The following is a 24,334-nucleotide window of genomic DNA, read 5'->3' as shown; positions in this document are numbered from 1 at the left end:
TCTGAATGGGCAAGTCTCCTTGCGCCATTTCTGAGTGGAGAACCTCAGAAGGCATATTATGATTTGGAGCCTGAGCAGGCCAGTGACTATAAAAAGCTAAAAACAGAAATCTTGGCCCGCCTGGGAGTAACGACAGCAGTAAGGGCCCAGCGATTTCACTCCTGGACTTATAGTCAAGACAAAGCCGTGCGGTCACAGATGTTTGACTTGATACATCTTTCCAGGAAATGGCTACAGCCAGAGGTCAACTCAGCTAGTCACATTGTGGAACAGCTCGTGATGGACCGGTTCCTGCGAGGGTTGCCTGTTTCCCTGCGGCGGTGGGTCAGCCAGAGTGAACCTAAAACTGCTGATGGTCTAGTTGCCCTGGTGGAATGCTATTTGACTGCCGGAGAGTTTCTACAAATCCCCAACCAGGAAAGACCTAGAACCCCGAAGATCCAGAGTCCCAGTAAATTGGGTAAGACTGTTCCAGGGAAAAGGGGGTATTGGGAGGAGCAGATGGGTTTTTACAACCCGAGGGACATTACAGCAAGGGACAAGAGTTTTGTGAGGCAGGAAGGGTCCACAATAGCCTCAAAGATGTTGTCTAATGCTAATATTAAATGTTTTCAATGTAAAGAGTATGGACATTTTGCAAAGGACTGCCCTGAGAATGATGTTGCTATGGAATGTAATGTTGGCAATATGAGAGACAATTATTCATTGTACTCTCGCTCAGTATATGTAATTACCAAAAATGATTGTTTAAATGGCCACCCTTGGTGCACTGTAAGGGTGGAGGGAAATGAAATTAAAGCTTTGCTAGACTCTGGTAGCATGGTAACGCTCATAGACAGGGCTCTGTTGAGAAATACTCCTATTGATAATTACCAGAACCTAGATATTGCTTGTGTCCATGGGGACATACACAAGTATCCAACTGCTAAAGTACTTATTGAAACTCAAAATGGCCCTATAAATCATAGAGTTGGTTTAGTGGATAAATTAGTCCATGAAATGATAATAGGCAGAGATTTTCCCCATTTTTTGAATCTATGGGATGCTGCTGAGGAAAATTCACCGGATTCAGTAGAGGGCGCTGTTTGTGACTTTCCCTTTTCTGATTTATTGAGGGATGACTTAGACAAAATAACTCCTGCTAGAGGGAAACACTCAACCCCTATGGAAACCCTAGTTGGAGGTAATACTGAACAGAATAATACAGGTCAATCTAATATATCTGAACCTGATGTAGAAATAACTGACCTAGAGGTTAGCCCAAGTAACTTTAGGGCTGCACAATGGGAGGATCCAACTTTAGCTGCGGCTAGAAACTATATTTCCATAAGAAATGGCACCCCCATTAATACTGATAAAGCACTCACCTATCCATACTTTGAAGTGGAACATGATTTATTGTACAGAGTTGGGAAAAAGGAGTCTGTCAAACAGCTGTTAGTACCCCAGGCATATCGACACACTGTATTAAATCTGGCACATAGCCACATACTTGGGGGGCACTTGGGGATTGAAAAAACCAGAGAGAGAATTCTTAGGAGGTTTTATTGGCCAGGTGTAATGGCATCTATCACAAATTATTGTTCTTCTTGTCCTGAATGCCAATTAACTGCCCCTCTTACAGCATACCGTAGCCCCTTGGTGCCCTTACCCATAATTGAGGTCCCATTTGAACGCATTGGTATGGATTTTGTGGGTCCTCTTGTAAAGTCTGCAAGGGGGCACCAGTATATATTGGTAATAGTAGACTATGCTACACGTTACCCTGAGGCAATACCCATGCGTACTACTTCAGCAAAAGCAATTGCTAAGGAGTTAATGTTAATGTTCAGCCGTGTTGGGATTCCCAAAGAAATATTAACAGACCAAGGCACTCCATTTATGTCGAGAATTACAAAGGAGTTGTGTAATCTTCTTCATATAAAGCATCTGAAAACATCCGTATATCACCCACAAACTGATGGTCTGGTAGAGCGATTTAATAAAACACTAAAGGCTATGCTCAAAAAAGTAATTGATAAAGATGGAAAAAACTGGGATTTCCTTTTGCCTTATTTAATGTTTTCCATCCGAGAGGTCCCTCAAGCTTCTACTGGGTTTTCGCCCTTTGAACTTTTGTATGGAAGACACCCCAGAGGGCTGCTAGACATAGCTAAGGAGACTTGGGAACAGGAGTCAACCCCTCACAGAAGTGTGATTGAACATATAACTCAGATGCAGGATCGGATGACAGCCATTATGCCCATAGTTAGAGAACACATGGAAAATGCCCAACAGCACCAGCAGAAGAGCTATAATAGAAATGCCAGGGTTCGTGTGTTTAATCCAGGAGACAGAGTACTAGTCCTGGTTCCCACTGTAGAGAACAATTTTTTGGCAACATGGCATGGGCCATATGAAGTCATTGACAGAGTGGGGGAAGTAAATTACAAAGTAAGACAGCCTGGGAGGCGAAAGGAGGTACAGATTTACCATGTGAATTTACTTAAACCGTGGAAAGAAAGAGAAACACTTGCGGCTATAAAAACAGCAAACCTCCCTACAATGGAGGAGCATGAACCCGTAGTCAATATCTCAGAAACCCTGACTATCCACCAGAAGAGGGAGGTAACAGACTTCATCAGATTAAATAAAGATGTTTTCTCCTCAGTCCCAGGAAGAACTACGATAATAGAGCATGACATTGTCACTGAACCGGGAAAAAGGATAAATCTAAAGCCATATAGAATACCTGAAGCCCGGAGGGAAGCAATCAAATTGGAAGTAAAGAAAATGATGGACCTTGGGGTAATTGAAGAATCCCAAAGTGACTGGAGTAGCCCAATTGTGCTTGTACCAAAGCCTGATGGCACAATCAGGTTTTGTAATGATTACCGGAAGCTGAATGCAATATCCAAGTTTGATGCATACCCCATGCCAAGGGTTGATGAACTTGTGGAGAGACTCGGGAGAGCCAGGTACCTTACCACATTGGATTTGACCAAGGGTTATTGGCAAGTGCCGCTTACAGGATGGGCAAAGGAAAAGACTGCCTTCTCTACTCCAGATGGGCTCTTCCAATACAAGGTGTTACCTTTTGGCCTACATGGTGCTCCAGCAACATTTCAAAGAATGATGGACCAGATCTTAAGGCCACATGCTCATTATGCTGCAGCTTACTTAGATGACGTGGTCATACATAGCGAAGATTGGGAGTCTCACTTGCCAAAAGTGCAAGCTGTCCTTAATTCCATAAGAAATGCCGGTCTGACAGCAAATCCGAGTAAATGTACCATTGGCTTGGAGGAGGCCAAGTATCTTGGCTATTCCATTGGAAGAGGAATAGTAAAGCCACAACTTGCTAAAGTTGAAGCCATAAGGAATTGGCCACGACCTATGACGAAGAAACAGGTCAGAACATTTCTTGGGCTTGTTGGCTACTACAGAAGGTTTATCTCCAACTTTGCTACTATAGCGGGTCCTTTAACTGACCTCACTAAAGCAAAAGCTTGAGTAATAGTGAAATGGTCCTCTGAAGCTGAACAGGCATTTCAAAATCTCAAGGAAGTCATCTGTAGACAACCAGTGTTAGTCACCCCTGATTTTTCAAAGGAGTTTGTTTTACAGACGGATGCCTCTGATGTAGGGCTTGGAGCAGTGCTTTCCCAGGAAAGTCAAAGTGAAGAGCACCCAATACTATACCTGAGCCGTAAAATTCAACCTAGAGAAAAGAACTATTGTGAGTGTCTAGCAATTAAATGGGCTGTTGAAACTCTCAAATATTATTTGTTGGGCAGAAAATTTAGACTAGTTACTGATCATGCACCTCTCAAATGGATGAGTCAAAATAAGGATAATAATAGTAGAGTTACACGCTGGTTCCTTAGTTTGCAACCCTATCTCTTCTCAGTAGAACACAGGGCAGGAAGTAAACAGGGTAATGCTGATAGCCTTTCACGTATGCATACGCTTTTGGCCATGGTCGCTCACCCCACTAGGTCTGAGCTGGCGGGGAGGATGTGTGACAGAACCCAAGGCATAGTAATGGAAGGTGTCTATATTCCCTCAAAAGTGCTGCAGTGCGGGGTATGGTCTGACAACCCCAGGGAGAATTGTTATGTTTGTTTGCCACATAGAGAAAATATGTGATTTATTTCTGCGTCCCTGGGGTGGAGTATTTGGAGAGTAGGGTGGGCCAGTGCTCCACCCCGCAGTTTGCAGGTAGCACATTATGTCAAAAAGTCCAGTCCAGGAATTCTGTCTGACTCAGCTAGCTACTCACCTGCATGTGGTAATTGACAGCAGGTGCTAATAAAATCCCTAGTCAGGGTTTGAGAGGTAGATTTGCCAGCAGTAAAGGAAAACTGCAAACACTCTCCTGAGAGACTGAGAGGAATTATCTCTAAAAGACAAAGTTTGAAAGGTCTGTGCAATATTACTTTTGTGAAAAGCTACTTAGTGCAGACAGTTGTACTTGTTAGTAAGTGCTCAGTGGAGCAAGCCTCTTTTGTTTTGTTTATGTTTATTTTGCCTGTTTTTTGCCAGACCTGATAATAAACAGACTGTATTTTATAAAGCTACAACCTTGTGTGGTGTTTCCAGCTTTGAGGACTGTGTGTTTCCAAGATCCCAGGTCACAGTATATGTGTGTGTGTGTGTGTCTGTGTGTATATGTGTGTGTGTTATAAATATCTTTTGTAATAGAACAGGTCCGGACTAGAAAGAAATAGCAGACATTTTTTAATTTTTGTATAGAATGTGTGTGTGTGTACCTTATTTCACCTTATTTCTAGTACCAAACTAGGCTTTCTGTCACAATATACTGTACTTTATCTTTCTTTCTTTCTTTCTTTCTTTCTCTCTGTCGGGCTGTCTGTCTATCTATCATCTACTATCTATCTATTTATCTATCTGTCTGTCCATCTGTTTATCTATCTGTCATGTTATAAGTATTGTGTATGACTTTGTATGACTTTTAACAAAGGATACCAAGAGTACAAAGTGCATTTGATAATGGAAGTAAAATGGAAAGTGTTTTTTTATTATTGCATTTTCTATCTGAATAATGAATGTTTAACTTTGACTTGTATGTCATTCTAAAGAATGGAACAGAGAGTGCATAAATATGTTCTAATAATGGGAGTCAGTATGAGAAATCATGTGTTTGTCAGTTAGAAAAGCTTATTAAAAGAAAGATAAGAAAGATGAATATAGAAAAAAATAGCTCAAGTGGGAGTTTATCTAGAAATGCAGGCATGTATTAGCCCCGCCCACTGCAATCATTTAAAAATCAAACCAAAATCAATCAAAACAGCGGAGCCAGCTAAACGGAAGGTGCTCTATGGTAGAAAAAAAATCATTTTCATGGTAAGGTACCTTTCCTTAGGGGACTTACCGTTTTCTTGTTCTCTTCATATGATGTCGGGTTATTGGCTCTTTCTCCATAGTTACTTGTTACACGCATTTCTGTGTTTCTTTTATAACTCCAGCTGCTATTGTAGAAGTCATAACTAAAATCATTCTTTGCTGCTACCTGTAACAAAGAAAGAGGGGTTTTTTTAGTAAGAAGGAAAATCTTCTTGCAGCACTTTATAAAAAAAAAAAATCATTTTTTTTCAGCAAACATGAACAGGCATTATTCACGCAATAACTGAATTATTTCTCCTCAGCCAAAACAAATGTTTCTATTTGTGTAATCAGAATGAAGACCTTAAAAACATTCAAGAGGGAGATGCATTAGTTTTTATATGAAACACATTGGCAGGTTCAATCTGCTCAAACAGCAACTCGTATGGCATTTTCTTCATAGCCACATTATCCATGGCTTTAATATTATTGTTAAAAAATGTTACATGATTTAATTTGTTAGAGCATGTAATATTAACCCTGCAACTCTATGGGCTAGATTACAATTGGATCGCTAAATATCGCTTGCATGCAAGCGATGTTAGCGCTCTACTTTGTAATACCAGCGCACGATAATGTGGTATTACAAGTAAATCGCAATGCGAACGCAAGATCACATTTGCATTGCTAGGAAGCATTGTGTTCACGAGAGGGCAATTCCATAGGCTCCTATGGGATTCTCGTTCAGAGACGGCATCAGAACCTCGAGCAGGAAAGGGGGTAAGTAGCGCAGCGATGGGCAGCATTTTTAAATATATACATATATAGTCATGTGTTAATATGTGTATTTACACATGTTAACACATAAATACACATGTATTTAAGCATATATATTTACATTGTGGTCTATGGGAACACACAGTTCCCATAGGCCACAATGTAAAAGCACTCCCACAAATTTTAAAGCCCCACAATTGCCTAGTGCATTTTTTTTTCTTATTAAAAAAAATGCTAGATTTTTTTAATTAAAAACTATAATTCCCTCTATTTTGAGGGCATTTTGGGCACATTTAGAAAATTAACCAGAGATCTGATCCCTGGTTAATTTTTGGAACGCTAATTGCTATTGCAAAAATTGTATTTTATAAAAAAATCTAAATTTGAATTTAAATTGTGCAGGGAAAAAACAATTTAATGTGCACTGTAGAAATTGTAATAAAATTACACTGCACATGCTAAAAACGCTGTGCAGTGTAATTTTACATGTTAAAGCATGTAATCTTATCACTACAACCCTTCAATGCTTTGCCGCCCCTGTTATTAGGCTGAACAGGAGCGTTCTATGGGGCCTATTTATGCCCCATGTTTCTGGCAAACCTTCAGACTCGCCAGAAACACAAGTTATAAAGCAGCGGTCTAAAGACCGCTGCTCCATAATCTGTCCACCTGCTATGAGGCGGCGGACAGACATCACCGGAAATCAATCTGATCCAATACGATCGGGTTGATTGACACCCCCTGCTAGCGGCAGTATTCGGCATTCCACCAGCAGTTCACAAAAACTGCTGGTGCAATGATAAATGCCGACAACGTATGCTGTCAGCATTTATCGTTGTGCAGCGGACATGATCCATAATATCATATCATGTCCGCTCGCACCTTCTTAAATAGGCCCCTATGTGCATTGCTGATCCGTCTACTCCAGGTCTGGCCTATTTTGTAAACATTCCCACCTGCAGATCTTGCTGCTTTTTTGTTTTTTTTTGCAAAGGTAAAGGTAGGGAGATTGTGTTAAAATATGCAAAAACATATTTTACCCTAATAGAAAAACACATGTATATAACAATATATTGTAAGATACTATACTCTGCAAGCAGAGCACTCTGATTTGTATGGGCTTAAGGATTTAAAGGAATAGTCTAGTCAAAACTAAACTTTCATGATTCAGATAGAGCATGTAATTTTAAATAAATTTTTATTACATTTCAACAGGTTTATACATTTTCATATAATTTCAAGGAAGAAAAAAAAATAGACAAACCATTAACATTAAACATCAATAGACAATCCATAAATGTTTCCCTGTTGGAATATATTTTTCCCCTTTTTTTTTTTTCCCCACCCTTGTTGTTTTCCCTGAACAACCATACAAGAACCACAAGAAAAAAAAAAAAAAAGGGGGGGGGGAAAGGGAAGAGCCCCCCACACCTCACACAGGAGAAGGGGAGAAATCAGAATACATCTTCCTTTACCATATTCCCAAAAGTACCATCTCTGAGTTTTGGAAGGGGAATATTATTTGATCAATTTCTGTCTCTGTAAGTGATTTGATGAATGGTGCCCATTTTTTAAAAAAAAGCTTAATGTCAGATTCCTTATCAATGTTAGTATCTCGCTGCTCTAGAATACATTGTTTCTTAAGAAAGTTCTTAATTTCTGATACTGTCGGCAAATTTCTTGACTTCCACTTTTTAAAAATTAAGTATCTAACTGCTAAAATAATTGAAATAATTAAATTCCCATTGGACCTATACTCTTCTTGATTATTTAAGCAGAATATGACCTGGGTTAGAGAGAGATCCAGAGGAGAGATTTTAAGTGACGTCTTTGCCCAGAATTCTATTTTATACCAACACTGTCTAATCAGTGGACAGTCCCAGATCATATGTTTCAGATCTGCAGCCATCCTGGAGCATTTGGGACACTTGTCAAAGTTTGAATTCTTAAGCTTAAATGCTTTTTCAGGGGTATAATAGTATCTATGTATAAGTTTTAAATGAGCCTCCCTCCAGGTGGCAGAAATTGTAGCCTGAGACACTCTGCCAATAGAGGTTTTTATAAATTGACTATCGATATAATCCTGCGCCAAGTCTAGGTTCCAATCCTGCGCTAATTTTTCAAGAAGGTGTTTCCCTTTGCCAACTCCCAATAAGTGGTAACATGGGGTGATAGACATCAGCCCGTTCTTAACTAATGTAAGCCAGTCCTCTAAACTACCTAAGTCCCATTGCCATTTAGATATCCGCATCATATCTATAATATAATGCCTTGTATGTAAATATGCAAAGAACTCCTTGTTGGAGAGATTGAAATTGTTTTTGAGTTCATCAAAGGATTTAATACATTTTCTTTCTTGATCCACAAAATATATAGGTTTGTCCAATCCCGATGTGTACCAGTTTTTAATCACAGGTGAATCTAAGCCTGCCTGAAATTTGGGGTTGCCTATTAGAGGTAGGTATTGTGAGACCTGACAGTTTATATCTATAAGCTTTCCGATTCTTCTCCAGGCCCTCAAGGGGTTAAGGAACATTTTAAGTGATCTAATATTCACTGGATAGTCTTTAGGTTCACAGTGTAGCAGGGCTGTTGGTAGGTATGGATAGCAAATTTTCTCTTCCAAGTTATTATTCAACACGTAATCCTTGGAGAAGATCCAGTCGGCTGCAATTCGCGCTAGGAAAGCCAAGTTATACAACCTTATGTCTAGCAAGGCAAAGCCTCCATAAACTTTAGCAGATGACAACTTATTCAAGGAAATCCTAGGTCTAGCTTTTTGCCAGATAAATCTTCTGAGCATACTATTTATTAATCGTATATCTCTATCTAGGAGCATTATTGCTGTATTCTGTAAGACATAGAGCAATTTAGGGAAAAGAACCATCTTAAATAATGCTATCCGTCCAGAGATAGAGAGTGGCAGACTCTCCCAGTTTCTAAGCTTTTCTCTAAAAATTGAGATGACTGGTAGAATGTTAAACTTATATAGATCTTTTGGTTCACTTGGGATATTGATACCTAGATATTTAAACGAATCTTTAACTAGACGAAAAGGAATATTGCTAGGGGAAGAGTTATTTTTCCTAAGCCAGAATAGTTCTGACTTGGTAGTATTTACTTTGTAGCCCGAGAAGGAGCCAAATTGGCCTATAATTTGTAATAATTTAGGGAGATTGACTTTGCTGTTTGATAAATATATAAGGATATCGTCTGCATATAGAGCCAATTTTATTTCATACTCCCCTATTTTAATGCCTTCAAGTTGTTGCCTAATCGCAATTGCCAAGGGTTCAATACAGAGGTTGAAGAGGAGAGGGGAGAGGGGGCATCCCTGACGAGTTCCTCTGCCCAATACAATTTGGGGGGAGAGTAGATTATTTACAATTAGACTCGTATACGGCTGATTATATAAATTTTTAATAAAGTCAAGGAACCCTCCTGTAAACCCAAACTTTTCTAAGGAGAAAAAAAGATGATCATATCGAACAGAGTCGAAGGCTTTCTCGGCGTCAACTGAAATAACCGCTAGGTCTGGCGGGGCTCTATCCCCCCTCCTCCCCCCTTCCCCCCCGCAGAAGAAGTATTCTGATGTTACCAATATTTCTCTGATTTTTGCTGAGGAGTTTCGAGAGTTTAATAATCCGGCTTGATCTTTATGAATGATATCACCTAATATTTTTTGTAGCCTTTGGGCAAGAATTGATGTAAAGATCTTGTAGTCGGAATTTAATAGAGCAATTGGCCTATATGACTCCCTTAAAGTTGGGTCCTTCCCGCTTTTGAGTATTAAAGTTGTGTAGGAGGATGAAAAAGATTTCGTCATCTCTTCTCCATCTATATACATGGAGTTGTATAGTTTACAGAGGTATACTGATATTTCTGGGGATAAGATTTTAAAGAATTCATTAGGCAGCCCATCCGGCCCAGAGACTTTGTTAAGGGCAAGGTCAGAGATAGTTTTCTTAATTTCTTCCTCTGTGATTTGAACGTTAAGAGTTTCAGATATATCACTAGAAATTTTAGGAACTGGGATTTTACTCCAGAAGTCTTCCGCTTGAGCTAAGTCAGAGGGTCTAGAAGAGTACAATTCTTGATAGTATTTTTTCAATTCTTCCGCAATTTCCTCGTATTTAAGTATTACATTCTCACCTACAACTAATTTCTCAATTAACGGGGTTTTTTTTTCGCTTTTAACCAGTTTAGCTAATAATTTCCCAGATTTATTACCATATTTGTATAATTTAGATTGTAATTTCAATTCTTTCTGGGTTTCTCTATATAGTAAAAAAGCATCTTTATTGCTTTTTGCACTATTATATTTATCCCAGTTAACTGAGTTTTGGTCAAGGAGGAATCGATTATATGCATTTGTTATTGCATTTGTTAACTCCTTTTCTCTTTGTTGCATTTTTCTATTTAATATAGCCAGATAAGCTATAATTTCGCCTCTCAACACAGCCTTTGCTGCCTCCCAGAATATAGCAGGACGATCTCTATATTCTGAATTACGGAGGGCATACTCATTAAACTTAACTCTGAGCCAGTTCTTAAATTTCATATCAGACGCTAAGTAGGAAGGGAAGAAAAAACGATTTGACTTAAATTTATGCTGCTTATCCTGGAGGTCTAGGATGATCGGCCCATGATCAGACAAACATATAGGGAGTATTTTTGTCTTAATCTCATATGTACACAATCTTTCATCAATCAGAAAGAAGTCGATTCTTGATAACGTTTTATGAGCTTTGGATAAGCAGGTATACTCTCTAACATCAGGATTTTGCATCCTCCATATGTCCCTAATGCCCAGGTTTTGCATCAGCTTCGTGAGTAGTTTAGCTTCCAAATTATCTTTTTTATGCTTTTTTTGTTTTGTATTTTGTCTCAGCCTATCAAGTGGGCACTGTGGAGCCATATTAAAGTCTCCTGCAAGAATAAGGTTACCTTCTAGTTTAGAGAGTATCTCAGTCTGCAATTGGTTCCAGAATTCTGGGTCAAGAGTATTAGGTGCATATACGTTACATAGTGTGTACACACGATTACTAATCTTTATTTTTATAATCACTGATCTCCCCTCCGGATCCACTCCAACATACAGTATTTCTGCATTAATCCTTTTCCCCACTAAAATGGCTACCCCTCTCTTTCTCCCCTGTCCCGGCGCAGCAAATATCTCCTTAACCCATGATGTCTTTAGTTTCGAACTTTCCTCTAAATTGAGGTGCGTTTCCTGGAGGAAAGCTATATCCGTATTCAGTTTCTTTAATTGGGTAATAATTAATTTCCTCTTTATAGGGGTGGTAATACCTCCTACGTTCCAGGATACTATTTTAAAACTGACCATTTATTTCAATGGGTAGATAAGTGAGATTGGTGTGGGAGGCAAGGGGGAGGGAATAAACAAACCAACAAAACAGGGGGAGGGAGAAAGGAAGAGAGAAAGAGAGAGAAAAAAAAAAAAAGGGAACAACGTTCCCCTTCCTTATCCAATCCTTATTATTCTCAACTATTTCCCTTTCCATTCTTCACTAAAGAAAAAAAAAAAAAAAAAAAATAAAAATAAAATAATAACCAGGTACAATGAATCCTTGGTACCCATTCAGTTTACTCACTGACATTTAACTGACTCAATAATTTTTCTGCGTCTTGCGCATTTTCAAACATAAAAACTTCTCCCTTAACAAAAACCTTAAGTTTAGCAGGGTAGTTAATTAGAGCCTGGTACCCCTGCTGGATAAATTTGGAACAAATTGGGGCTAGATTTCTCCTCTTAAGTGATGTTTCTACAGAGTAGTCCTGAAATAGGAGAATCCTGCTCTCTTTAAACATTATAGGCTGATTCTTGCGAAAGTGTTGGAGAAGGGTGACTTTGTCGTTAAAGTTAAGTAGTTTGGCTATTACTGGCCTGGGTCTAGTGTTACCTCTGTTGTCAACCTGTTGCTTCCCTATTCTATGAACCCTTTCTACCACTATTTGAGGATGGCTGGAGGGGATTTTAAGTAGCTGTACTAGGGTATCTGAGATAAATGAGTTTAGATTCTCAGGTTGTTTTGCTTCAGGTACCCCAATAATGCGGATATTATTTCTTCTGGCCATGTTTTCTATATCTTCGATTTTGCTTTGCATTTTGGACAAGGTGGCTACAGTAGATTCTATGCTTGTACTATGAATGACAGTAAGGTCCTCGAGATCAGACACCCTTTGTTCTACTTCGTTAATTCTACTAGTGAAATGTCTCAATTCTTGGGACAACAGTGAGATCTCTTGTTTAATCTCTGCCCTAAGGGCATCAAATTTAGGGTTTAGGGCTTCCGCGATATTTGATACTAGGGCCTGCATGTTGAAGGTTTCATTAGTAAATGGAGTATTAACAGGAGTTAACTGTGTCTCGGCAGCTGCCTCTATAATGTTTTTATTCCTTTTCTCTCTTGGTTTTGCTGTCATGGCTGGTGGGGGAGTCCGGGAGTGACTGTGAAGAAATTTATCCATATATTGTGCAAATAGCCTAAGTAGTGATCCACTTGTGCCGTATTCAGAAAAAGGAAAGAAAATAAGTGTTCAATAAATTCCGTGAGGGGAAGGGTGAGGAAGTGAAAGTGAGGGGGGGGGTGAGAATGTGAGGATAGGAGGGGTGGGAGAAGTGAGGGAGGGGAGGAAAAGGAGAGAAAAAAAAATCCTTAATTTAGTGGGGTGTAAATTCCTATGTAAGAGAGTCCCCACACCAGCCAAGGGCCCAAAAAGTTTTACTTAAAAGGGGGCTTATCTAAAATATAAGTTCCAGCTAACCCCTTGCTTATGTTATGGCTAATTACTTAGCCGTTTCCATATACAGATCAAACGTACTTAAAGAAGTAGACAGTTAATAACAGGGTGCACCTGCGAATCCCCTCCAATACAAATATAGTGGATATATCCAAACAAGTGAAAAGATACTCCAATGCTTTCCTAGCTAGCAACAATAGTATAGGGACACAGAAACACCCTTTTAATTAAAAAAATTAAGTTACAACCAGTTCTAAGATGTAGGTTCCAGCTCACCCCTTACTTATATTGCAGCTAAGTTCTTAGCATTTTTCATATACAAATCAAACCAAGAAATCCCTATGTAAGCAGTACTCAAAGAAGTAGATATATAGTGATGGAGTGCATTTGTAAATCCACTTTGGGTTAAATGTATTGGGTATAACAGAACAGGTATAGAGATAATTTGATACCTTCTTAACTAGTAGCAATAAGATAGGGACATAGATACGTGCTCTTAATTAAGAGTTAAATTACACCTTATTTCAGATAGCTGGGGCGGAATGCTTTAGCTGAGAATGTCAGAGTTTAGTTGTTTCAAAATACTGTATCTTACCCTTAGATAAGAATTAAGAAATGAGATCATACAATAGTATGCTTTCAGGGTGATATCAATGTTATCTGTAAATTATAGGTTGTATTTTTCCTCCTTTTTTTTTTTCCTCTTTTCCCCTCCCCAAGCACTTAACTATCACATAGCTTAATTTCAAAATACAACAATTCCTAAGACACAATTGACATATAAATCCATATTTGTTTTTTAGGTTAATAGGTTAATAGGCCCTAAGAAAAAGAATAAGTAAATCCGTTACTTCTTTATATCACATAGAATGAGTTATGATAGCTATTTGTGTGACTGAACATCTATTTTAGTTCAAGGTTGGCCCATATTTTGTACACCATCAATATAAGTCCCCTTCAAATAGCTCCAGCAGTTCTTTATGTGAATGGTATATATCAGTTTTCAGAGCAAAGATTCTCCAATCAGGGACAGCCTGAAGTTAACACTTAATGCGGCCACCGGCCGAAAATAAAGAAATAAATGCAAGGAGGTTCCAAAATAAAGAGAAGAGCAGAGTCAGCAAGGTCCCATTAGAATATAGTCCTAATACAGGGAGCGTTTTTAAAGAGAGAGCCTGAGCTATTGATATGAGCAAAGACAGAGCAGTTTATGCCTTCTTACCCCTGCTTGTATTCGGACTGATGTTGCAGCGGGATCTCAGCCAGGGTGATTCACCGCACAGCGACTTTCAAACTCCACGGTTCTTGCCTCCGTACCCCGCCTGCAAATATTCTGCAGATGTTGTTTCGCAGTCGCGGGTGTAGCTCTGAGATGTCCCGACTGATTCACCTAGCTCCGGTGCTCCTCCGCCTGTTGTGCTCATCCGCGTAGTTCCGGCGGGAAGTGAGAAGCCGGTTCCGTGGTCCCCCTAAACCAGGAGGAGGACTCTATCAGCTCTCCACACGCATCATCGGTGGGTGGAGGCGGTCACGGCAGCGCTGGTTCTTAATCGGAGATCGGTAGGTTTTGCGGGGGGTAGTCGTCAGTCTTCTGCTCAAAGGAAACTGCTCAGGCTTCTCAGATATACTCAGTAGCTCCTTTTTTATACCCTCTCGCTCCAGCCCGGTGGAGGGGGAGATGAATTTTCAGCTGTTTCAGTCTTTTTGGGTATTGTTCTCACTTCCAGTGAGATTAGATAGAGTGCTGAACAGGGACAATGTTAGGTTCTCCGGTAAAGTTCTGTAAAAGCGTATGGTCAATGTATACGCTGTGGAGGATAGCTGGGCTGATGGCTTAGGCCAGCTGCAGTAAATCCCTCCAGCATGAGGGTTCCAGGCACGATTTACCGCCAAGGTGTATCTGCATGGGAGAGATACCTGCACAGGTGCAAGGTGCAGTCTATGCACAGGCTCCTCCTCTTCCTTTAGAGCATGTAATTTTAAGCAACTTTCTAATTTATTCCTATTATCACATTTAGACACCAATCACCCAGCGCTACCAAGGTGCTGAATCAAAAATTGCTTAAAATTGCATGCACTATCTGAATCATGAAAGTTTAATTTTGACTAAACTATCCCTTTAATTTTTAAAATGCGCCCTTGCTCCCTGCTAGCTTAACTCTATGCAGCGTAGTTTCCCTATTCAGAGAGTTCCATTACTTTGGTTCTTGCAGCTTGCAGGGGACAGCCACATTTTTATAGAATTCCTTGTAAGCAGCCCCTATAAAAGCCTGCATGGCTTTTTTACGTCTGCCCAGCAAAGTTTTTAGGTTAGGGCCCATAGGCTCTCTAAGGTTAAAATTACAATTTTAATAAATTAGAGATTATAATATATTCATTACAATGGTCTTTTACCATGACCCTTTTCAATAGAATTACACAATATAAAGTTAAAATTTCAGTATTGATCAGTGATTCCAATACCTTAAATGTGTACGTCAAGACATTGTCGCTTAACCGGTAGAAATCTTTTTTGTCACCGCTAAATACTTTCCGGCATTTTCCACCAAAACTTTTTGTGTGAATCACATTTTTCTTTAATTCATCTTTGATGATATCATAACTGTGAAAACAAAATTTGTTATCATAGAATTAGACGGAATAGTGATAAATAAATAAATAAATAAATAAGTAGATAATATACAAAACAAAATTGTTGACCTATATGACTATGAGATTTTAGGCTGTGATTTCAGGACTGAATGAAAGTTAAAGAGACAGTTTACCCAAAAATGTTCTCCCCTTGAATTTTTTCCCAATGATCCATTTTACCTGCTGTAGTATATTAAATTGTTTACAAGTAGCTCCTTTACCCTTATTTAGGCATTTGAAATAGCTGATTTATGCTGTGGTATCCCCACCTATACTGAAAGTTTCTGGTCTTAGGTCCAGGCTTTTACCAAACAATGTAAACATAACTATTAAAATAAATTACACTCCCCGTGGGGTGTATAAGAGATAACTAATACAATTTTCCATTGTTCTAAGTATTGGGCTTTGGTTTACAAACAGATATAAGATAAGTAAGCAAGTGTATGTACACAAAGTGATAACATAATGAGATCTCATTTTACCTGCAAGCTCAACCCATTTTAGTAGGCTGTAGTTTCAAAGCACAAAACCAGCAATTTTATATACACAAATAAAACTGGAAATGTAATTTCTCCAGCATCCTATACTCAGCAGCTGGTATAACAACTCATTGGAAATACATTAAAGGGACACTGAACCCAAATTTATTTTTTTCATGATTCAGATAGAGCATGCAATTTTAAGCAACGTTCTAATTTACTCCTATTATCAATTTTTCTTTGTTCTCTTGCAATCTTTAATTGAAAAATAAGGCATCTAAGCTTTTTTTTTTGGTTCAGTACTCTGGACAGTACTTTTTTATTGGTGGATACATTTATCCACCAATCAGCAAGAACAACCCAGGTTGTTCACCAAAAATGGGCTGGCATCTAAACTTACATTCTTGCATTTCAAATAAAGATACCAAGAGAATGAAGAAAAATTGATAAAAGGAGTAAATTAGAAAGTTGCTTAAAATGTCATGCTCTATCTGAATCTCAAAAGAAAAAAATTGGGTTCAGTGTCCCTTTAAGTGAAAAGCAATTTTACAGTATACTGTCCCTTTAATATTTTATGGCTAAGTGCATATGTTATCACTTAACGGGAATATATTCCTTTTCCCCTTGATATTATTACAAAGCTCCCAATTGTCTTGCATTTTTGAGCTCTGAACACATTCTCTCTTGTCTCTATTTATGGTCTAGGCCCTTCTCTGAAGTATGGAACCACCAAAACCCTGACAGCAATCACACAAACTCACCTAAGCCCACCAGACTCAGACATTGGTCGGCTCAGCCCCTCCCAGACCATGCTCTCAACCAATTGTATCCAAACTTTTAAATTTGCTGGTCATGCTGACCCCCCCCCCCCCCCCTTGCTTGTGCAGGAGTTTCATCTCCCAGAAGGCACCTTTCTCTGGAACTGGATATTGGATTACAATTTTGTTTTAGCTTCCCTGTAACTTGGTTCTGAGTAACTACTCTGACCTGAACTACACCTAAACTGAGCATTCCACCACACAGGCCACTGGATAACCTGCCTGGATTCTACTAGCATTACATAATGCTCATTGTCTATTATTTATATCTCTAATTATATTGCTATAAATAATAAAGAATTTAGGCTAGATTATGAGTGGTGTGCTATCATTGTATTTTCACATTCGTTTGCACGCAAGTTAAATTGTGCTTGTATTACAAGTTGAAAGTAAATGCAAACTTGTGAGCGCAATCGTGATTTATGCTAGAATGATTACTGCGACCTCCAAACTCTGGTTAACTGTTTTGCTAAACTAAAAAGTGTCACAAAATACTTCACAAATACATTACAAAGTAGAGTTACACATAATAACACTGTCTATTAAAATGAATATAAAAGAATTGTGCACAAAAAAGTTATAAGGGCTCTAAGATATGAGATCTCAGAAAAAAAGGCTAAAAAAGGGCTTTAACATAGACGTAGACATACATACATATACATATCTAAATATGTGTATATATATATATACTGTATGTCTATATAGGTGCACAGATGTATTTATGTGTATACATGTATTTACAGAAATATATTAACACATAAATGAAAACATGTAAAATCATATTTATGCAATATACATGTTTAATAAAGGTTTTCACGTATTTACTGTAAATATTTCACATTCCAATGTTCTGCACATAGCAGAATATGTTCTATGTATTATTAAATAGATAGTCCTATATATATATATATATATATATATATATATATATATATAAAATATATATAATCATGCCTATGTATAGGTATAGATATACATTGTACCAAAATACTATCAGATATATGTAGAAATGTGTATTTATGAATAAATAGAACATTAAATAATAATATATAGGATTGAGCTCGCATTCTATTGGCTGTTCCAATCAGCCAATAGAATGCAAGCTTAATCCTATTAGCTGATTGGATCAGCCAATAGGATTGAAGCTCAATCCTATTGGCTGATTGCATCAGCCAATAGGATTTTTTCACCTTGAATTCCGATTGGCTGATAGAATTCTATCAGCCAATCAGAATTCAAGGGACGCCATCTTGGATGACATCCCTTATAGGAACCTTCATTCTTCGTTAACCGTCGCCAGAAGATGATGCTCCGCGCCGGATGTCTTGAAGATGAAGCCGCTCCGCGCCGGATGGATGAAGATAGAAGATGCCGTCTAGATGAAGACTTCTGCCGGCTTGGATGAAGACTTTGGCCCGCTTGGATGAAGACTTCTGCCGGCTTTGCTGAGGACTTCTGCCGCTTCGTTGAGGATGGATGTCCGGTCTTCATAAACTGTAAGTGGATCTTCGGGGGTTAGTGTTAGTTTTTTTTAAGGGTTTATTGGGTGGGTTTTATTTTTAGGTTAGGGTTTGGGCAGAAAAAGGGCTAAATGTCCTTTTAAGGGCAATTCCCATACAAATGCCCTTTTCAGGGCAATGGGGAGCTTAGGTTTTTTAGATAGGATTTTATTTGGGGGGTTGGTTGTGTGGGTGGTGGGTTTTACTGTTGAGGGGTTCTTTGTATTATTTTTTTACAGGTAAAAGAGCTGATTTATTTGGGGCAATGCCCCGCAAAAGGCCCTTTTAAGGGCCATTGGTAGTTTATTTTAGGCTGGGGGGGGCTTTTTTATTTTTATAGGGCTATTAGATTAGGTGTAATTAGTTTAAATATTTGATAATTTCTTTTTATTTTGTGTAATTTAGTGTTTGTTTGTTTTTTTGTAATTTAGTTAATTGTATTTAATTAATGTAATTTATTTAATTGTAGTGTAAGGTTAGGTGTTAGTGTAAGACAGGTTAGGTTTTATTTTACAGGTAAATTTGTATTTATTTTAGCTAGTTAGTTAGTAAATAGTTAATAACTATTTACTAATTAGTCTACCTAGTTAAAATAAATACAAACTTGCCTGTGAAATAAAAATAAAACCTAAGATAGCTACAATGCAACTATTAGTTATATTCTAGCTAGCTTAGGGTTTATTTTATAGGTAAGTATTTAGTTTTAAATAGGAATTACTTAGTTAATGATAGTAATTTTTATTTAGATTTATTTTAATTATATTAAAGTTAGTGGGTGTTAGGGTTAGGGTTACACTTAGGGTTAGGTTTAGGGGTTTATAACTTTAGTAAAGTGGCGGCGACATTGGGGGCGGCAGATTAGGGGTTAATAAATGTAGGTAGGTGGCGGCGATGTTAGGGGCTGCACATTAGGAGTTAATAAGTGTAGGTAGGTGGCAGCGACATTGGGGGCGGCAGATTAGGGGTTAATAAGTGTAGGTAGGTGGCGGCGATGTTAGGGGCAGCAGATTAGGGGTTAATAAGTATAATGTAGGTAGCGGCGATGTCGGGGGCGGCAGAATAGGGGTTAATAAGTGTAATGTAGGTGTCAGCAAAGTCGGGGGCGGCAGATTAGGGGTGTTTAGACTCGGGGTTTATGTTAGGTTGTTAGATGTCAACATAAATTTTGTTTCCCCATAGGAATCAATGGGGCTGCATTACGGAGCTTTGTGCTCCTTTATGCAGGTGTTAAGCTTTTTTTTAGCCGGCTCTCTCCATTGATGTCTATGGGGAAATCGTGCACAAGCACGTAAAACCAGCCAATTGTTCTGATTTTCAGACTCCTAACCAAGTCTCAAAGTTTTAGGAGAAACTCCAGCTTACTTCTGTTTGTGTAAGGAGTATTTTCATGTGCAGAGGAAGGGGGAGGGGGGAGTGTCTGCTATTTCCCACTTGCAGTGGGTGTTCTAGTAACCTTTTAAACAGAGCTAAACTGGAAGCTGTTTAGTAAGTTTTTAAACGTTTTTATACTGGATTTTTATATCAGTATCTGTGCATATTATTCTTTATAGTAGTGTATATTACATGCAGTTATATGTCTGTTTCTACTATTAAAGGGACATTCAACACAAAATTGTAAGCAGCTTTTTCAAGCACACATCAATACATCTGCTGTTACATTAACATTATTGTATTTGTCATTATGATAATATAAATAAGGAATGTCCAAGTTACATCCTCTGGGGCTATAAACAAGACTGGATTTAATTAGCTCTCATCCCATATGGTTTAATCAAAGTAAATAGACCTGATTAATTTTTCTGCACTAAAGCAGATAGGTTCTGCAATTCTGGCGTGTATGTGGTCCTTGGAGACCAGAATTAAACACCTTTAATGTAGTTGAAACAGCAATCTCTTTTGTATAATGATTCTATTTCAGCACACAATAGATATTTTATTTTTCCTATATGTGAACAGTATCTTTTGCCTCTTAGCACAAAAGTACAGAATGATAGGAAAACAAAACCAGCACCATACAAATATATTCATGTACCTTCAACATAATGAATATTTAAGCCCTGATAATTTATTCATTATTTATGTGCAGTGTTACATTGAGTCCAGAGAATTCTAAAGGTTGCATTTCTTGTCTCTTAGCTCCAACAATTTAAAGAAAAACCACCATAATTTACAATTTTGATTTGGTTTTAAGTCTTATTGGTAGCTATCATTTATTCATTTCTAAAATGTGTGTACTACACGGTTGTGCTGTAGTGTAGCTACTAGCAAGTACAAACATCAGACTCTGTTTGTTTGCAAATTCTCAGCATGCTAAATTTAAGATGAAGTTTCTTTCCATAATGTATATATTTAATATGTATTGTTCTATTAAATAATTATCTCTTGCATGTTTTTTTAATAATTATCTCTTGCATATTTTACCAAATTTCTTGGTCACAACAGAAAATGTTATAGATCCAGTTTTATACCTTACAATTTTCTCATTTAACAACAATGTGTAAGGAATGTTTATAGGGAAAAGCAATCATTTTGTAAAGATTTTAATCTCACACTTTTATCTCCACCAAAAATAAAATTATATATTGCTTTTTCCCTGTAAATTAGCTTCACTTAGCAGAAAACCAAACCTATATTCTGCCGATGAGAGCTAATGAGCTTGAAACAGCTGTCTAGCAGTGGTTTTGTTTTTAGTGCACCTACCCCACAAGGGTATTTCTGTGGTCAAACACAGTACTGGAAGTAGAAAACCATTAAAATGACCTCAAGCCTGTCATTACCCTCCCTTTCTCCCCCTCTCTAAATTTACCAACTGTACTAATTTCCAAGCTAACCCCAACATGTCTGTTCAGCGCATGTTTATCAGGTTATGAACAATTGTAGCTTACAGTCCTGGGAAAAAGAGTTAAGAATAAGATACATGCTACATCTTGAAAAAGGGGAGTGTAAATTGGGCTTTTCTCAGATTCGTTAGTAATAAGACATTCCTGACCCCAACTTATCCCTATCAAACAACCACCTTCATTTTATTGTACAGTTTAAAATTACAATGGAAACTAGGGATATGTGTTTAACCCCTGCAGCATGGTTAAACACATGGTTAAAGTTAGCTCCAGAGCACAATGTAAATCGGATATTAGAAGCAAACTGAAAAAATCTCTTAAAATTACACTCTCTCTGAACAAAGAACCTTTTAATTTTTATTCTGATGTCACTTTAACGGCTCATCCACTACACATAGTTAAAGTCAGCTCCAAAATGGCGACACGCCTGCTAAGCCAATCAGAGGAAGCTAATATGCATAGCCATGAATCACCAATCGTGTTCAGCTCAGAATCGGCTGTGTATTTCTGCTCTGTTGCTAAATTTAACTATGTGTTTTCTTATTTTCTTATGACAGTCGTATGACCCTTTAATACAGTGTTTCCCAACCGCGGTCCTCAAGTACCACCAACAGTCCTGGTTTTCGTTATAGCTGAACTAGAGCACAGGTGAAATAATTAGTTGATGGATGAGAGCAGGTTAGTAACCATGGTTACTGATCAGCTGATTACTTCACCTGTGCACTGGTTCAGCTATAATGAAAAGCAGGCCTGTTGGGGGTACTTGAGGACCGCGGTTGGGAAACACGGCTTTAATAGAATTTAATCATCTGATATTTACTTTTCAAAGATTCAACCATCCAATCTGTAAAACTGGGCTTCCTAAAACATTCTCTTGTCCTGATACTTTAAAGCTTCATAGAACTATTGAAAGATGAAGTCTCAGCTTGTTGCGGTTGTATATTGGATATGGATGTGTTAACATGATGATAGAAATAAAAAGTATCCAATACAAATGGGATATCATACCCTAATCCAGTAAATTCTGTGTTGGGCGGGTACTTATCAATATTACACACTTCATTTCTCTCTTCACAATGTGCCTCATCAGCGCTGTCTTCTTCGCAATCATGATCGCCATTACAAACAAGGTATTTGCTTATACATTGGCCTAAAATAAGATAAATCAAGATGAGACTTAAGATAAAATAATTTAAAAAAAAAAATTATTTTTGAAAATGGGGCCAAATAATTCCAAACTTTAAGACAGTTAAGGTATCTTAATTGTATTTAGCTGTAATAGATAGTTAATACATTGGGTAGGTGGTTGCCCACATTGGAATGGGGGCTAGAAATGATCTATTTTCTAGTGGAACAGGTCATCATTGTTTTTAACCAAAATCAACTGAGCCATAGGGGGTCATTTGAAAGAGAAATCACTTCCTCTATCACAAACGGGTGAAGCAGAGACTCTGTTAGAAAACCCCTCCCCTTCAAGGTAGAAAGTACTTTAAAGGGAAATGAAATCCCAAATGTTTCTTTATGATTCAGATAGAGTATACAATTTACATTTATTACTGCGTTTGCCTGATTATCTTTATATCCTGTGTTGAAGGAGCAGCAATACATTACTGGCAGCTAACAGAACATATCTAGGGCAAGATTACATTTTAATGCGGTTTTGGTATCACATATACAGCGCCGCATATAAATGCAGCACGTATATTTCACCCGTCAGCAACAATTTTTACTCCTATAAGCTAACGTAGAACCGCGTTGCAAATCGGTATCACATATTCAGCGTAAGGATTTACAAGGCGAAAATGGAGAAATTTTACTCCATTTTCACCTTGCCACACATAGGCAGGTGCAGCAAGCCTTGCGCTGAGTATGTGAGCATCGTAACTCCTGTAACTGCCTGAAAATATTAACTAACACCTAACGCATGCGCAATATCTATCTACCTGTCAACCGCAATCCCCCACCGCAATAACTAATAAACTATATTAACCCCTAATCTGCCATTAACCCACATCGCAATAAACCTAATAAAGTATATGAACCCCTAATCTGCCATTAACCCACTTCGCAATAAACCTAATAAAGCTATTAACCCCTAATCCGCCAAACCTACACAACGCAATAATCCTAATAAATCTATTAACCCCTTATCCGCCAAACCCCCACAATGCAAATAACTAATTAAATTACTAAGGCCCCTAACCTAACACCCCCTAAATTAACCCCAATTACCTAAATTAAAAAATACTAAGTTACAATTAAAATAAAAAAGCTAACATTACTTAAAAATAAAAAAAAATTAAATTAAATTAATCTAAGATGGGGGTTCAAATACTTTATTAGGTTTATTTGCAGTGTGGGTTAATGGCGGATTAGGGGTTAATAGTTTTATTAGGTAGATCGAGATGTAGGTGAATTGTGGATTAGGGGTTAATAGTTTAATTAGGCTTTTTGCATTGTGGGAGGTTGTCGGTTTAGGGGTTAATACTTTTAATATTAGTTCTGATGTGGGTTTGAAGGCGGATATAGGGGTTTTACGTGTCGGGTTTATTTTTGGGAGGCGGGTTAGACTTTTATGGGAGATTTGACATTTATTTTTTATTTTCTTAGGCATCGGCAGTTTCTAAAGTGCCGTAACTCAATGGCGACTCCAGAAATTTGTATTTACGCTCATTTCTGGACATCTAGTTTATCCGACTTACGGGACTTTATGAACTGCCGGCGGGGTTTATGTAATACGAGGTGCGAGGGGAAATTATCGGCGGTGCGGTTTCAGCAGTTGCGCTGAAGCTTGTGCCGTATATGTAATCTCTCCCCTAGTGAGCCAATTGCAATAGGCATATATGTGCAGCCACCAATCAGCAACTAGTTCCCAGTAGTGCATTGCTGCTTCTGAGCCTACTCAGGTATATTTTTCAACAAACAGAACAAGGCAAATTAGATAATTAAAGCAAATTAGGAGGCTGATTAAAATTATATTATCTAAATCATGAAAGTTTAATTTTGACTTAACTGTCCCTTTAATTGCTTCCATTTTTAAAGGAAGCGGGGAAAACATAATTTTTAGAGGTAAATTACTGCAAAAGGAGATAAAATAAATAATCCATCTACATATTTGTTTTTAATGTGTTAATTTAATAATTTTATGATGAACTAGATTTGAGGTAGAAATCTCTTCAATTTAGGAGTGAAACCCAGCT

The 24,334-nt window shown here is 38.0% G+C and overlaps 1 protein-coding gene across 1 annotated transcript in view; it reads right to left on the bottom strand.

Moving 5' to 3' along the window:
• C7 (complement C7) overlaps positions 1–24,334 on the bottom strand; it is a 153,404-nt gene that overhangs the window by 101,461 nt on the left and 27,609 nt on the right. Inside the window, exons 5-7 of the mRNA XM_053700428.1 lie at positions 22,143–22,284; positions 15,331–15,469; positions 5,375–5,512 (exon numbers count right to left, since the gene is read on the bottom strand). Of these exons, the coding sequence (XP_053556403.1) occupies positions 5,375–5,512; positions 15,331–15,469; positions 22,143–22,284 (419 nt within the window). The remainder of the gene's footprint in view (positions 1–5,374; positions 5,513–15,330; positions 15,470–22,142; positions 22,285–24,334) is intronic.

The sequence above is a fragment of the Bombina bombina genome, chromosome 2, assembly GCF_027579735.1.
Source record: "Bombina bombina isolate aBomBom1 chromosome 2, aBomBom1.pri, whole genome shotgun sequence".
In the NCBI taxonomy this organism is placed as follows: Eukaryota; Metazoa; Chordata; class Amphibia; order Anura; family Bombinatoridae; genus Bombina; species Bombina bombina.
Note: the sequence above shows the minus strand (reverse complement) of the source record. Positions and strands in the feature narration are given on the sequence as shown.